General features: G+C 44.1%; 1 protein-coding gene across 3 annotated transcripts in view; it reads right to left on the reverse strand.

The window, feature by feature from the left end:
- Positions 1-14,588, reverse strand: part of LOC309613457 (uncharacterized protein) — a 75,338-nt gene that overhangs the window by 16,189 nt on the left and 44,561 nt on the right. For all 3 annotated transcript variants that reach the window (XM_082360294.1, XM_082360296.1, XM_082360295.1), the window contains one exon: positions 1,087-1,273. In XM_082360294.1, coding sequence (XP_082216420.1) covers positions 1,087-1,273 — 187 coding nt within the window. The remainder of the gene's footprint in view (positions 1-1,086; positions 1,274-14,588) is intronic.

The raw sequence follows: 14,588 nt of genomic DNA on the forward strand, positions 1-14,588 counted from the left end.
GCCTGGCTGGAGGCTCTTTCCGATCTTTAGACCACCTTCCTTCCTTCCTTTTTCCTGAACTAGTTAGGGCAGATTTCTGTCTTACCTAGATCAACAATCTTAGAAAAAACTCTGTTACTGCTGATGTGCTGCATAAAAATTCAGTATATGCATTTTTAAAGTCAAACTCATTTAGTTTTCCTTTTTCCTCAGTGATTCTCCTGACTTTGGCTGAAAAAGGTTCTGCTCTGAAATAAATGCTACGTTAGACACCGGAGAAAAAAAGATGGCTAAGTCCCCCGCTCCCGCAGCCTGCGGGCCGCTTGGTGGAGACAGACGGGCGGGAAGACAAGGAACCGTGGTAGCGCGGAGCTTGCGTGTGAGCCACCGTGGGCAGAGAGGCCCAAGACGCCCGGGCACGTGAGTGATCCCTGCGGAGAAGCCAGGCCCAAACGTCCTGGACAAACAGTCTGATGCCCACTAAACAAACAAAGAGACCACGTAGCACTCCCGAAATATAACAGAAACTCTTTCCAGATCAGTCTTGGGTACCACCGCATCAAAAGGAATCATCAAGAACTCACACCAGGAAGTAATTCAGTAAAGTGTGCTTGGCCATCACATCACGGTCACGACTATTCCCCTCGAAACCTCGCTGGTTCCAGGTCTCTGTTTAAACACCACCTTGTCACAGAGGCGTTTCCTGACCAACCTTGAGCATGGCATCCTCTCCACCCACACATTCACGCTCTATCCCTTGGTCCCACTTTATTTTTCTTTTTAGCATCTATCGTGCCTGGGCTGCGTGATTCATTGTTTACCGTTTCTTCCCCTCTCCCAGAATGTAAGCTCCCTGAGAACCTGGCCTCCTTGCACCTGGGCACTGTGTCCACAGCTCCGAGAACCCTGCCTGGTGCCCAGTGGGCTTTCAACAAACACCCGTTGAGCCAATAAATTAATCCTAAAGAAAATGTGATTGTAAGTCCACCAACGACATACAAATCCCAGCAACAAGAGGAATGCAGCCAGCACATAAACACCACCGATGCAGCAACAAATGTCGTTAAGACACGCCTCAGTCGACATGGTTCACATTTTTAACTTTACCTGGTCCGCAGGATGGCCCCATGAGCAGGTATGAGTGTCCTCGTTTCCAGGTGAGCAAATGAAAGCTCATCAGGTGATGTGACTCGTGACCTCCCACGACCCCGCAGTGCAGTCTGTAGCAGAAACGAGATTTCCTTCCAGGTCTACGTAATTCCAAAATATGAGCTTGTAGCTTTCCCTTCTCCACCTAGGGAGGGAAGATTTTAACAGATTCTCATGGTTTCTGGAATGGTTTCCACGGGCTTAATTGCTTTTGTGTCTCCATCCCTCCCCGTAACACGGCCACAGCGTTCCAGGTGTCCTACAGGTTCTGGGGACACACGCCCCAGGGATCTCTAGAGGACTCCACCCAACTCCCTCCACCAGCATCCGAAACAGCAGCCCCTGGTGAACACCAGACTCCGCTGGAGGTGCTGTTTCCATGGGAAATGGATTTAACAGAGGCATCATTTCATATCTGTGATTTGTTAACAGTGGACTGAATTCTGTGTTAAGATTTGATTGGCTTGACATTTCTGCGATACGGCTCCCAGATCCATCACACAAGACCCAGGAGTTCACTGCTTCTGATCTCTTTGTATATTGAGTTTCTGGAATGTTTCCCAGCAACACACTCCAAAGACCCTAAAGATATAGGAAATGTTATTAAATTCTTTCCCCCTTGATGCTAGCTAGTTAGGTTACTATTTTATCTTATATATATTAAAAAAACCACCTCATGATTTCAAACCGTTTTTGAAAAATGTGATTTCTGAGAAAGGTTTTTGTTTTGCTTTAGTTTTTACCTTGAAGGACACGGGGGTGCTAACGTTCAACCCTGGCTGTCCTCGCATCCATCATGCAGAGGGTAAGGGTCCCTCCACCGCCTCCCATCCTCCTGCCTTGGTCCCCTCCCACCCACTCCCGCTGCCCTTCCCCTGACAGACACACAGCCTCTTGGTGACCCGTAACTTCAGTCTACCAGTCTAAGGAATTTTCCAGGCCTTAATAGTTTCCTACTTCTCACCAGTCAATTAACATTTTATGGTTAAGGTTTTCTCACCCGATGTTCCACATTTACTTTTCTCCCTGGAGAGCATGTAGGCACAGTGGTACTAATGATACGACCATATGTTCAAAACAAATAGCTTATTAGAAGCATTGTTGCCTGAGAAACATAGGCCAATGTGTTTTTCCACTCAATTATACTTTTCCATAAATATAATTTTAACTTGGTTTTCTCCTAGGCTTAAATACAAAATAACCATCTAACTTACCCGATGCATTTCCAGAGTCAAAACAGTAGCCTATATCAATTTTTTATTTGGTTTTCCATATTTTGAGCTGTCACCAGAGGATAGATTCCCTAGGCTAATGAGCATGAAGCTTTACAATCCTTTAAAATACATTGACACACAAATATTATTTGTGGGAATGTAAAATGGTACAGCCACTCTGGAAAATATTTGGTAATTTCTTAGAAAACTGACCATGCAACTACCACACACCCCATCAATTGCACTCTTGGACATTTTCCCCAGAAAAATGAAAATGCATATTCATACAAAATCCTGTGCATGAATGCTCATAACAGTTTTATGTGTAATAGCCAAAAAGTGGAAACAATTGAGATGTCTTTCAGTGAATGAATGAGTGGTCCATCCATATTATGGAATACTGATGTGCACAAGAATTAAGAGGAAGCTTGAGGGTATTATGTACAGTGAAAAGAAGCCAATGCCAAAGATAACAGACTCCATAGTTCCATTTATATAATGTTCTTGAAATGATAGCATTTAGAAATGGAGAAGGGATTAGTGGTTTCTGGGGATGGGAGTGGGGGAGAAGGTTTGAAAGGACAGAGGAGAGAATTCTGTGCTGATGGAAATGTTTTGTATATCGACTGCATCAATGCCTACATTCTGATGGTGAGATTTTTTTTTTTTTCTTAAATTAATTTATTTATTTTTGGCTGTGTTGGGTCTTCGTTTCTGTGCGAGGGCTTTCTCTAGTTGTGGCAAGCGGGGGCCACTCTTCATCGCGGTGCGCGGGCCTCTCACTATCACGGCCTCTCTTGTTGTGGAGCACAGGCTCCAGACGCGCAGGCTCAGTAGTTGTGGCTCACGGGCCCAGTTGCTCCGCGGCATGTGGGATCTTCCCAGACCAGGGCTCGAACCCGCGTCCCCTGCACTAGCAGGCAGATTCTCAACCACTGCGCCACCAGGGAAGCCCTGATGGTGAGATTTTACTATAGTTTTGCAAGATGTTACTGAAGGGTAACAGAATATAGCACCCCAAAATATGACACTTTGGCATAAGGATTATTTTGAACCGAAGGCAACTGAGAAGAAGCAGATAAAATAAAAGCTGTCTGTCCTCTATTTGCCTAAAAGCAAGACATAAATTTGTAAAGATGCTCACCTCCACCAGGAAGGCCAGAGGCAATGACCAGGGACAACTCTAGACCCTTAGCCCAGAGATGGCAGCAGAGGGATGTACATGACCAACATTACTATATAGACCTTTTCTTCCACTAGTTCCTCTATATATTTACCTTCCTACAATTTTCTGCTCCTAGAAACTCAAATTCCTTTTTCCTTTGTCTTGCCACTTCTTTACCAAGTGTATTGTTCTTTTGTTAAGATTCTGTAGAAGCCCAATTTCTAACCACCCTTTCGAGTTACTCACCACCGATTACTCCCCTGTGTACACGCCATGCACAGGTTAATAAGCTTCTGTTTGTTTTCTTTTGTTATGTCTTTTATTATTCTAATTTGCAGGATCCCAGCCAATGAACCCAAGATGGGTAGAGAAAGAGATGTTTTTCTCCTCACCATTAGGGAAAACTAGACAAAGGGTATGCAGGATCTCTCTGTGTTATTTCTTACAACTGTATGTGGATCCACAATTATCTCAAAATAAAAGTCAATTACAAATACATTGGCAAATTGTTTTCTAAAAGGAAATGGCAAATTCTCCTACCAGACAACAATTGAAAAGCCAAACTGTAAGACTAAGTCCAACAGCTTAGTTTCCAGGAATCAAATATGCATTTATCCACAGAAGAGCCTTCCAAAACCTGCCCTTAAAAGTGATGACAAGTTCTAACCAGAGATATAAAATTCTTTCTTGACAGTCCCACTTATTCTCAACTCTGCTTTGGGCCAAGTAACCGCTAATGTTAATTCAAATGAGGCGTGAATGTTTGATCTGAAGTCAAGTATTACCTCTCCGAGCTACTCTTCGCATTTCGTTGGAGAGTTTAAAGTTAACCCAAAGGAGAGTTTTAGTGGAAGCACAAGCAGGTGGAAATGTTTCTTTGATGCCCCTCAAGCCTCAAAGAGGTGACTGTCCTGGCTACCGACCCACCCCATCTGATGCTGTCCTGTATGAACCCAGGATTGCTGAGGATCACTCAAAGTGGGACCAGCCAGTTGCCTAGCCAACGGTACTGCTGAGATGCAGTGGGATTTGTTTCCTCTGTGACTTACATTTTGGTCTGTAATGTAGTTTTTCTCCTGGCAAGGCTGCTGTCTTCATACCAACGTCATCCGCTGGGCGTTCGATCTTAAGGATCAGGTTGGAAGTTGATGCTTTGATTGTCTTTGATGTTTTCAAAGGGAGGAAAGGCTGTCAACTTTTCAAGTGGCACTCAGCTCTAGGTAAAGAATGTTTCTGATTTCTAGAGTGTCTATCAGATGCAATTATACGCTGATTGACCTGTTTGCCATTCAAATGTCTCCTAACACTTGCTCCCATATTGGGAAATGAAGACCTTATTTCTATTCTTCTACTCAAGTCTGCCTGTTTTGAGAGTTCACCGGAGTTCTAAACTTTGGGGATGAAAAGCACCAGATGGTTGGCATATTTTTTTTCTGCACAGCTGACATTTTTCAAAATCAGTATTTTAAGCGCAACACAGAGAACACAGAATCTTGCCTTTATTTCAAAACAGGTATGATAAATAGCTGATCTTCATAGATACAGTGACAGGTGCTGGAGATACAAAGATAGAAAAAAGATGTGGATCTTGCCCACAAAGAGTTTATAGTCTGAATGTGTGGTAGTGGGGGAATGGGGGTCCCAAAGAGAAACGTTTGTTACAACATACAACGCAGCACACGGAATACTGTGGCCGTCATATTCCCATGTCCTTGACACTTAGAGGTATTACCTTGAAGAGTCATTCGTGCAGAAAAATGATGCTCCTCTTAAAAATTAATTTGTCGTTGATTATTATTCAGGATGTAATTTTCTCCCACATTTGTATGATTCTACTGCCATCCTTAGCCTGCTTTCCCATTGGGGCACTTCCTCTTTAATTACTGCTTTATTTTGTAATTTTTAAATTCTAAATTGTGGAGTAGCTCAAATGTACCAAGACCTAGAGTTTTAACCTCTGCTCACATTTAGATTTGGGAGGACAAGAAATGTTGATAAGTATGTTACTAACATTCCCACCTTCACCCACTCATTTCTTTTCCTTCTCTCTCCACAGGTAACCAGAGCTCTGACATTTATAGACACTTTCCTCCTTACGCTTCTTTTTCTATTTTTTTATATGTGTATGTACCAGGACATATAGTATTAGTATTATTTTTTATGTTTTATACATAACTAAAATAAAGTGTATCAGATTGTATGTATCCTTTTGAACCTTGCTTTTTCTCCCTTGCCACATTACAATTTTGATATTTTTTAGTTGTATTTACACCGATTCACTTTAGTGCTCTAAAGCAGAGGTTGGCGAACTTTCTGTTAAAGGGATAGGAGGTAGGTATTTTAGGCTTTTTGGGCCACAGGGAGTTTGCTGACAGCTGCTCTGTAGTATTCCATTGTAGGCCATAATTTGTATACATTCCCTTAATGATTTTTAAAAATCGCTCTCATTATTTTACATTACAGAAAAATGCAACACTAAGCCCATGTATACACTGCCTCCTTGTGCAAGTGTAAAAAGGCGGAGGGTATACATCTGGAAATTGCTCCTTTGAGTTTCCCTTCTGTGAATTGTGAGCACAGCCCCAGCTGCGGTAGGTGTCATGCGAGCAGAAAAATGAATATTATTGGCTTTATACTCACCAGTGCAATCAGAGCAAGGAAAAGAAACATTTTTTAATGCGTTGAGATGTCAGAGGTAATTTGTAACCATAGCAATACGGAGATTATGCTGAAAGATCTAATCCCTCAATCATTCCTTCAGTGGGGATCTGCAAATGTAAAACTTGTAGTTTCTGTATGACTGAGAAGTTCTTTATCTACCTTCATTCTCAAATAATAGTGTATCTGGGTATAGATTGCTAGAAACTTATCATTTAGCAATCAGAAGCTTTCATTGTCTTTCCTTCTAGCTTATCTTGTACTTGATGAAAAAAAATCTAGTAACTAATTGTTATTTCTTTTTAAATATTTCTTCCCTAGGATTGCTTTTGAGATTTCCTCGGTTTCTTTGGTGTCCTGCTGTCGCAGCACAATAAGATTTACTGGGATTTATATTGTTTATGCTGTTCAGAGCTCACTGAGCCTGCTGAGTGTGTAGGTTCTTGTTCTTCAACGCTGGAAATTCCTGAAGCACTCTCCCTCTGATTATTGCTTCTCCTGCATTCTCTTTATTGTCATAGCTGAGAATCCTACTAGATATATTTTTGAACCTATTCATTTTACCTTCCTGGTCTCATAATGTCTGCCTCTTATTTTTCATCTCTATAAATCCCTGTAGTGCATTCTGGAAAACTGTCTAATTTGGGTGGCTTATAAGAAGGTAAAAATTAAATGCCAGTAACAAGAACGTGGGAGATTTTAGGAGGGGATTATCAGAGTTGAGTTCTGAGGAGATTTTAGGAGGGGATTATCAAAGTTGTGTTCTTTGAAAGGATAATATACACATTGATTAATTTTAGACTTTGAAAGTTAAATATCTAATGTTAAATTTTTAAGAGTTACCAATAAAGGGAAAGAAATAGAAGGCAAAACTTCCAAATCTGATGAAAGGCTAAAAAAAAAGGAGAATGAAGGCTAGTCCATCAAACACACCACAGGAAGGAGAAAAGATTATACTATGATCGTATAAACTCATCCAAATATTTTTAAAACCACAATAAGTAAAAACAGATTATACTATGTAGTTAAAAGTAAGAAATTTTCAGACTGCATTTAAAAAAAGAAAGCCAACCATATGCTATTCACAAAAGATAAATTTAAAATGTAAGGTCCCAAAAGATTCAAAGTAAAAGGAATTTAAAAACATACACCATACAAACACTAACCAAAAGGGAAAACTAAGGTAGCTATATGAATCTGACACGAGGGGCTTTGGGGTAAAAGAGATTATTAGGGATGAAGAGGTTATTACATCATGAGAAATGAGATGATTCACCAGAATTGCCACACACACACACACACACACACACACACACAATCCTGAACTTGTGTGCACCAGACCACACACACACACACACACACAATCCTGAACTTGTGTGCACCAGACAGCACAGCTTCAAAATGAATTAAAAATAAATACTGACAGAAAACCAAGAGGATGCCAAATCGGCAGTGATAATGAGAAAAGCAATGCAGGTTTCAACAAATGACAGATAATACAATTAAAGGATATGGAAAGGATACGGACACATGCCAGTCACAATTAGTGGAAACTAGATCCATGAACCCAACGTGAATACATTCTTTTCAAGTGCCCTGGGTGTATTCTAAGACACCAAGTAAGTCTTCACAGATACCAAAAAACCAACAAAGTTCAATCCCAGAGAGTTTAAATAAATTTGTGTAAGTTTTGACAGCTAGCACAATGTAGAATTCAACTAAAAGAGATAGGTAAAACATTTAGCACAGGGTCTGGTATGTAAGGTCTGGCTGTTGTTGCACTGTACATATCATTTGTAAATAGCCCCAACGTACTTATCTTTCTTATTTGTCTATGTTTTTCTTGGCTTTTCAGAATAGGCAAATCAATCTATCAATCAGTCAGTCAACTATTGCATGAATTGGAATTTCCATAACAGTGTTAAGAGAACAGTGTTAGACACAGGGCATTCATTTTATGTATTAAGACGTTGTAAGTAAGGGGTGTTCTCTGCATATCTGGGATATTTCCCCCTAAACAGTGTTGACAGCTGAATTCCTCCACATTTTTGCACTCTCATCCTGGATTCTGTTGGAGTTCTGCTTCCTGATCTCATGCTAAAATATCCAGAAGGCTGAGAGGCAGCTCAATGAGAAAACTGGGCGCCATTGCTTTTCTGGTTTTACTGACGATGTTCTTCTTTTTCTTTTTTTTGGTTGAGTTGGGTCTTTTGTCGCTGCGCGCGGGCTTTCTCTAGGTGTGGTGAGTGGGGGCTACTCTTTGTTGCGGTGCGTGGGCTTATCATTGCGTTGGCATCACTTGTTGTGGAGCACGGGCTCTAGGTGGGCGCACTTCAGTAGTTGTGGCTCGCGGACTCTAGAGCGCAGGCTCAGTAGTTGTGGCGCACGGGCTTAGTTGCTCCGCGGCATGTGGGATCTTCCTGGACCAGGGCTCGAACCCCTGTCCCCTGCCTTGGCAGGCGGATTCTTAACCACTGCGCCATCAGGGAAGCCCTGATGATGTTCTTTGAGACAGCGTTTCACGTCCCATTTTCTGTCTGTTAGGTCTTCACTCCTGGTCCGTGAGCATGTATTCAGGCTCCTGGGAGACCGCTATGGAGTCAGGTAAGGACCCAGCTCTCCCCTCCTCCGAATTTGGAGGCTGACCTCCAACCATCCCGGCAGCTCATCCTGAATTTCTGCAGCCCGCACAGAACCACCCCTTGGCACGGCCTGTCTTTCTTGGGCAATACTGTGCTTCAGCTCAGGCCCCAATAAACTGTTGGCTCTCACATAATTTCATCAGGCGCACCTCGTTCCACTGCCCACGGCCCTGCGCCACCGTGTCTAGATACCGGGTTGTGGTCCAGCCCTCGGTCTTGTACTTACACTGTTCCACGTGCACTGTATCCAGCACAAAGTCCTCAGCTGTGTGGCCTGTAGAGAGACTTTGCCTTTTCAATGCTGTTGTAGGTTTTCCTTCGTTCCTTTCAGTAGGAATTTGGTTAGTGGCACAAGATACCTACAATCAATTCTCCATTTTATCAAGATGCCTCTCTTTTATTTTATGATTAGATGTGAAACTGGATTTTAAAGGCAGACAAGGAATCAAATCCAAGATAATCCTTCTACCCATCATTTTGGTGTTTTTGGTTTGAATAATGTAACCATCATGTAGCTAAAAAGTAATCAGCAAAGGTCTCTGAATACCATGGAGATTGTTTCTGGCAGCAGAAAAAATACATTAGTTTTCCATTTCTATAAACTGAATGCTCACTTAGAAGAAAAATGAAGTGTTTACTCTGAAACTACATATCATTAGACAGATATTTTTGGACATTTGAATCTGAAATATGTTTGTAAAAATTCTGTACCCAGACATAAACCCATATGGCATCGTGGTTATTTGCTTTTGGCATGCCAATTTTGCAAAAGTTTTGTGTTTTCCTTTTCCCTTGAATTTGGAGTGAAGACTCAAGAGATTGCAGGGAAGTTCCCAATTTTTCATAAAATTAAAGACCCAAACAATTAAATAGTAAAAGGAATAATATGTAATCACAAGTTGTATTCTGACTAGAGATAAGACAAAGTTTTCTAACTAGGGGCTGTTTTTCCCGGGAGGGGACAGGTGGTGAGGTCTGGAGACATTTTTGATGGTCACAGCAGGGTAGGGGTACTACCGTCATCTCATGTATAGAGACCGGGGATGCTGCAAAACATTCTACAATGCACAACAAAGAGTCATCCAGCCCCGAATCAGCCAATTATGAATAGTGTCAAGGTTGCGGAACCGAGAATAAGGAATAGCTGATCTGACTAGGTTTTCAGAGATGCCAAAAAATATGTAATTCTAGAGAAGATACGTTCTCCTTCCTCCAAAGTAAGGTATATGCCTTTTCATCTTATGTGTCCCTCCAAGACAGGCCCCCGACCTAAGGCATGTCTTTAAATCTTGCAGAGTGAGAATGATTGGTCTGGCATTTGGAGAGCAGCCATGGGTCTTAAAAAGGACACTGGATTTAGGTGAAAATGTCTAGTTTCCAGCCAGCACTGCTACCTGGCTGTGGAGAAAATTATTTCATGTCTTTAAGTTTCAGATTTGTCATCCATGAAAGAGTTAATGACATTGACCACAGAGAATCATTTAGAGGAAAAATAAGATCACAGTTGCGAGAGCATTGTACACACTGGACATGGCAAACACATTCAAGGGATGAGTTTTAGTTTACAGTATTTCATATACTTTCTGTTTAGCCATAAATGTTTGAGCCTTCAAATCCATTTTTTCAAGTGTAGCTTTTTTTTCTTATGGCATACTAAAATAAAAAAGGCACCATATAAATAACCTATATTCTCTCCTGGGTACTTTTATCCTGCCTTTATTTACCGTTGTTTGTTTTGCCTTATCTGTTCCCCCAATTCACCTGCTGCTACTGCAAAGCAATTGAAATCAGAGCAAAGAAGAATCACTCACCAACATACCCACGGCTGTAATCAAACCCTGTGAATGGTTCCATCATTCATATCAAAGCCAGGATAGTACATGGTGCAATCAGAAAAGCAAGCAAAGTTAGACAAGGGAGCCCACTTAAATCACTGAAACTGCAATAGCATCGTCTTTCTTCTTGGGAAGTAAGAGCTAGAATTAATATTTTCAGTGGTAAAGAGGGGAAAGGATTGAGTAAAAATGAGACTGGGCATTTACCTCTGAAGGGGAAAATTCTTCCTTAGAGCCTGACCCAGACGCAGAAATAAGGAAGCGAGGCGCACCAGCCACTGTGCTAAAATATTAGGATTTCTTCATCAGGCGCTTCTGCGTTCCTTTCCTCCCCCCAGTACAGCAAAGGGACATTTCCTCGTAACAAAGAGGGGGAGGGGCATGTGTTTAGCAGGCGAGTGTGGGGACGGTTTGGAGTCATTCACTTGGGTACTTCTCACAAGGGCACTGAAGGGTGGATTCCACAGTCCCCACTTCACAGACGGGAAACCAAGGTTTAGACAGATGAAGTGCCCTGCTCAAGTCCCGCACCCCTGAGTGGCTGATGAGGCCAGAAGCCACATGCATCTGACTCTCTGACCCAGGACACTTCAACCACGCAGTGGCCTTCGTGCCGGGAACCAGAGGGTTTATACATCCATAACACGTATCATTATGGAAATGATGTGCCACATTGTTTTTCAGCTCAAAAGGCCTTTTTATTTATTCCATGTTTTACCCATTAAATGATCAGGAATGATAATACAACAGACCTTGGTTTTATTATTCTGAGATCGTTCTGAAGTCCCTGATTCCCCCCCAAACACTGCATTTTTAGACTATTTCATTTTGGCTTCATTTTTATCCATAGTTTTAGCAGCTGACTATCTCTTTGACAATAGCTTTCCCAAAGAAAGTCGTGAAGGCAGTTTCGATTATAACAACGAATGCTCACCACATGCCAAGCCCTGGGCAAGCATCACCACGTTCCACGCTCAGGACAAACACATGGAGGTCTGGGTCTCTCCTTTTTGCCCGAGCAAGGGCTGGGGCCGCTGGATTTAGAGCAGTTGTCAGACCCCGGTGGCGGGATCCTGGATCTATAAGCTCCTTGCATCTATACAGCCTCTGGATTCTAGAGAGACGTCCCACGGGCTGTCGCACGGAGGACCCCTGGGCTGTGCAGAGGGAGCCCAGCGGTGGCCTCGGAAGCCACCTGCTCTCATCTCTCAGCGTCCTGGGTCAGTGTCTGCCCAGCAGAATCGTGGACACCCCACTGCCAAGGCCGGCATGAGACCCAACTGCAGAGTGTTCCCGGCCCAGTAAGCACCCCGGTCATTAGCGCCTCAACCCCAACAAGGAGATGATCAGAATCGGCACTTGCTTTCCTTCTTTCCTTTACCTTGTTTCAAGAAAATCACTATATGACAAAAATTGTATAAAAAAATGTTTAAAAAGAAAAGAAAATCACTATGTTTCTTAAATTGGAGGAGAAAAGTGGAATTCGGGAGATTGGGATTGGAAAATTGGAAATGGGATCCCCCTCAGGATTCTTTTATGCAGATGTGACCAGAAGGCCACATGAGTCCAAGCGGAGGCCGTGCCTGGCACATGTAGGAAGTGGCTTTGAGGTTGTCCTTCACCGGCAGAGTTAATAGAGGTTTGGGGCTTCCTTCCTCAGCCATCAAGATGCAGAATGACTGTTTGGCATTAATTGTAACTATTCTCTTTGTGAACTCATGCTGGGAGGGGGTGGTGGTGAAATCATTGGCGATACCTTGTACTGAACCTGAAGCCTTCATCTAATCATAAATCTCAGGGTGAAAAATTGACAATAATGCGCAGAGCCAAGCAGCCTTGATTTGCTTTACATTGTCTTTTTCCCTTATTTGGCCAGAGTCTATTTTAAGAAAGGAGAAATAACAAAAGCGCTTGCAGCTTTCCAATCAGCTTTCTGAGACTTCGGTGTTGTTAAATGCCTACTGTATCTGTCATTACTGCATTTTTTTCTGGCGTATTTAGATAAAACCCTATACTCTAGTTAATTAAAATGATTAAAGAGATTAGGCTGCTTCAGGTCACCCTGCTATTACATTAGATAAGAATTTACCACACACGGAAAAGGGATGTTTTGGCTTTTTCTACTGGTGGCCAGATAGCATGCCCCCATTTTCACAACTGCGGTCGAGCTAAAAGGCTGAAGAATCATACTTCAGGTGTGAAATAGAGGTTGTGCTGTTTAACACCATCCAGGGGAAAACTACATAAATGTATTAGGGCAGGCAATATGGGGCACGTTTGTACCATCTCCTGGAAGTGGGGTGACATTTACAGAGGAAACGGTCTGAAAAGGTACCCTAGAGAGTCCTGGCCATCTCCCCTTTACTGTCAAACTTTGCTTGGTTCTGCCCATTCCCAGGCAGAGCTGGTTTTACCACCGGACTGGCCTTTTGTCCTCTGCACATCGAGGCTCTGTACGGCCAACGTCGCTGGATGCCTGGACCAGTAATCGTGGTGATGGCGGCCATCCTTCCTGCGCCCTTGCTGTGTGCAGGGCTTTGGGCTGAGCCCTGCCCCTGCGATGCCCCGTGTGATCCTCACAGACTACTGTCATCTGCAAACCGCAGACTTGAAAGCGGAGGCTCAGAGGCACAGGCCGCCCTGCTGATGTCACAAGTCTAGGAAGTGGTTGAGGTCTGCTTGAATCCAGCGTCCTTGCTCCCAAGCAGCACTGACCGGTGACCCAGGATTCGGGATCTGCCATCAGACAGTCTGGGACAAATCCTGGTTTCTCCACTAACGAGTTCAAGGACCCTGGACACCTACTTAACCTCTCTGCACCTCAGCTTTCCTGCCTGCAGCAGGGAGAACCACCCTGACCTCACGGGGGTGCCGTCCAGACCAAGAGGTGGTGTGACTTGCCTAACTCTGCGCCTTCCTTCCCTTTCCCTACATCCTCTCCTCCCTGAGCCTCTCGGCCCCTTCAGGAGATCAGGAAGAAGCAGGGGCTTCTTGCCGGGGGTCTGACTGCTCAAAGGGGCAGGATTCGGAGACTCAGGGGAGCCTGAAGCACAGCCTCACGGCCAGTGAACAAGGTTGGCTGTGGGGTGACCCTGGCTCTGCCTTTGCACCCTGGTCCTGCCTCCTTGCACCAACGAGTCTGGGCCAAGAAAAAACACAAAGTCGTCAAGATCTTCCGTGAAGATCCAGGAAGTGAAGTAGGACCAAGTCTCTCAAAATGGTAGAACCTCCACCTTTCTCCACAGCCTCTGGGGCCTTATAGCTGGAAAGGAGCTTGCCTTTGGGTGAGTGTGATCCGTGCCCCCCATGAATGAGCAACCACACAGCTCGGAAACAACTAGCACCCCAGACAGGCTGGTTGCACGGGCACCACCGCAGGGCCTGCTTCCGCCTTCACTCTGGATTCCTTGGGGGGCGGTGCTGACTGCTGAGCTGACCGTGTGTGTGTGCGTGTGTGTGTGCGCGTCGGAGATGAGGAGGGTAGAAGCGCGGCCCGAGTGTGTGAGTGTCTGTGTGTGTGTGTGTGTGTGTCGGAGATGAGGAGGGTAGAAGCGCGGCCCGAGTGTGTGTCTGTGTGTGTGTGTGTGTGTGTGTGTGTGTCGGAGATGAGGAGGGTAGAAGCGCGGCCCGAGTGTGTGAGTGTGTGTGTGTGTCGGAGGTGAGGAGGGTAGAAGCGCGGCCCGTGTGTGTGTGTGTCGGAGATGAGGAAGGTAGAATCGCGGCCCGAGTGTGTGTGTGTGTGTGTGTGTGTGTGTGTGTGTCGGAGGTGAGGAGGGTAGAAGCGTGGCCCGAGTGTGTGTGTGTGTGTGTGTGTGTGTGTGTGTCGGAGGTGAGGAGGATATAAGCGCGGCCCGAGCCTCAGATTTGGAACCATCCAGTGGGATGAACTCACAGGTGCTGGTGAGATAAGCAGCTCTGATTACAGTACCAGCGCCTAGTGCCACCA

This window comes from Balaenoptera borealis, assembly GCF_965194805.1.
Source record: "Balaenoptera borealis genome assembly, chromosome: 16".
NCBI classification, from domain to species: Eukaryota; Metazoa; Chordata; class Mammalia; order Artiodactyla; family Balaenopteridae; genus Balaenoptera; species Balaenoptera borealis.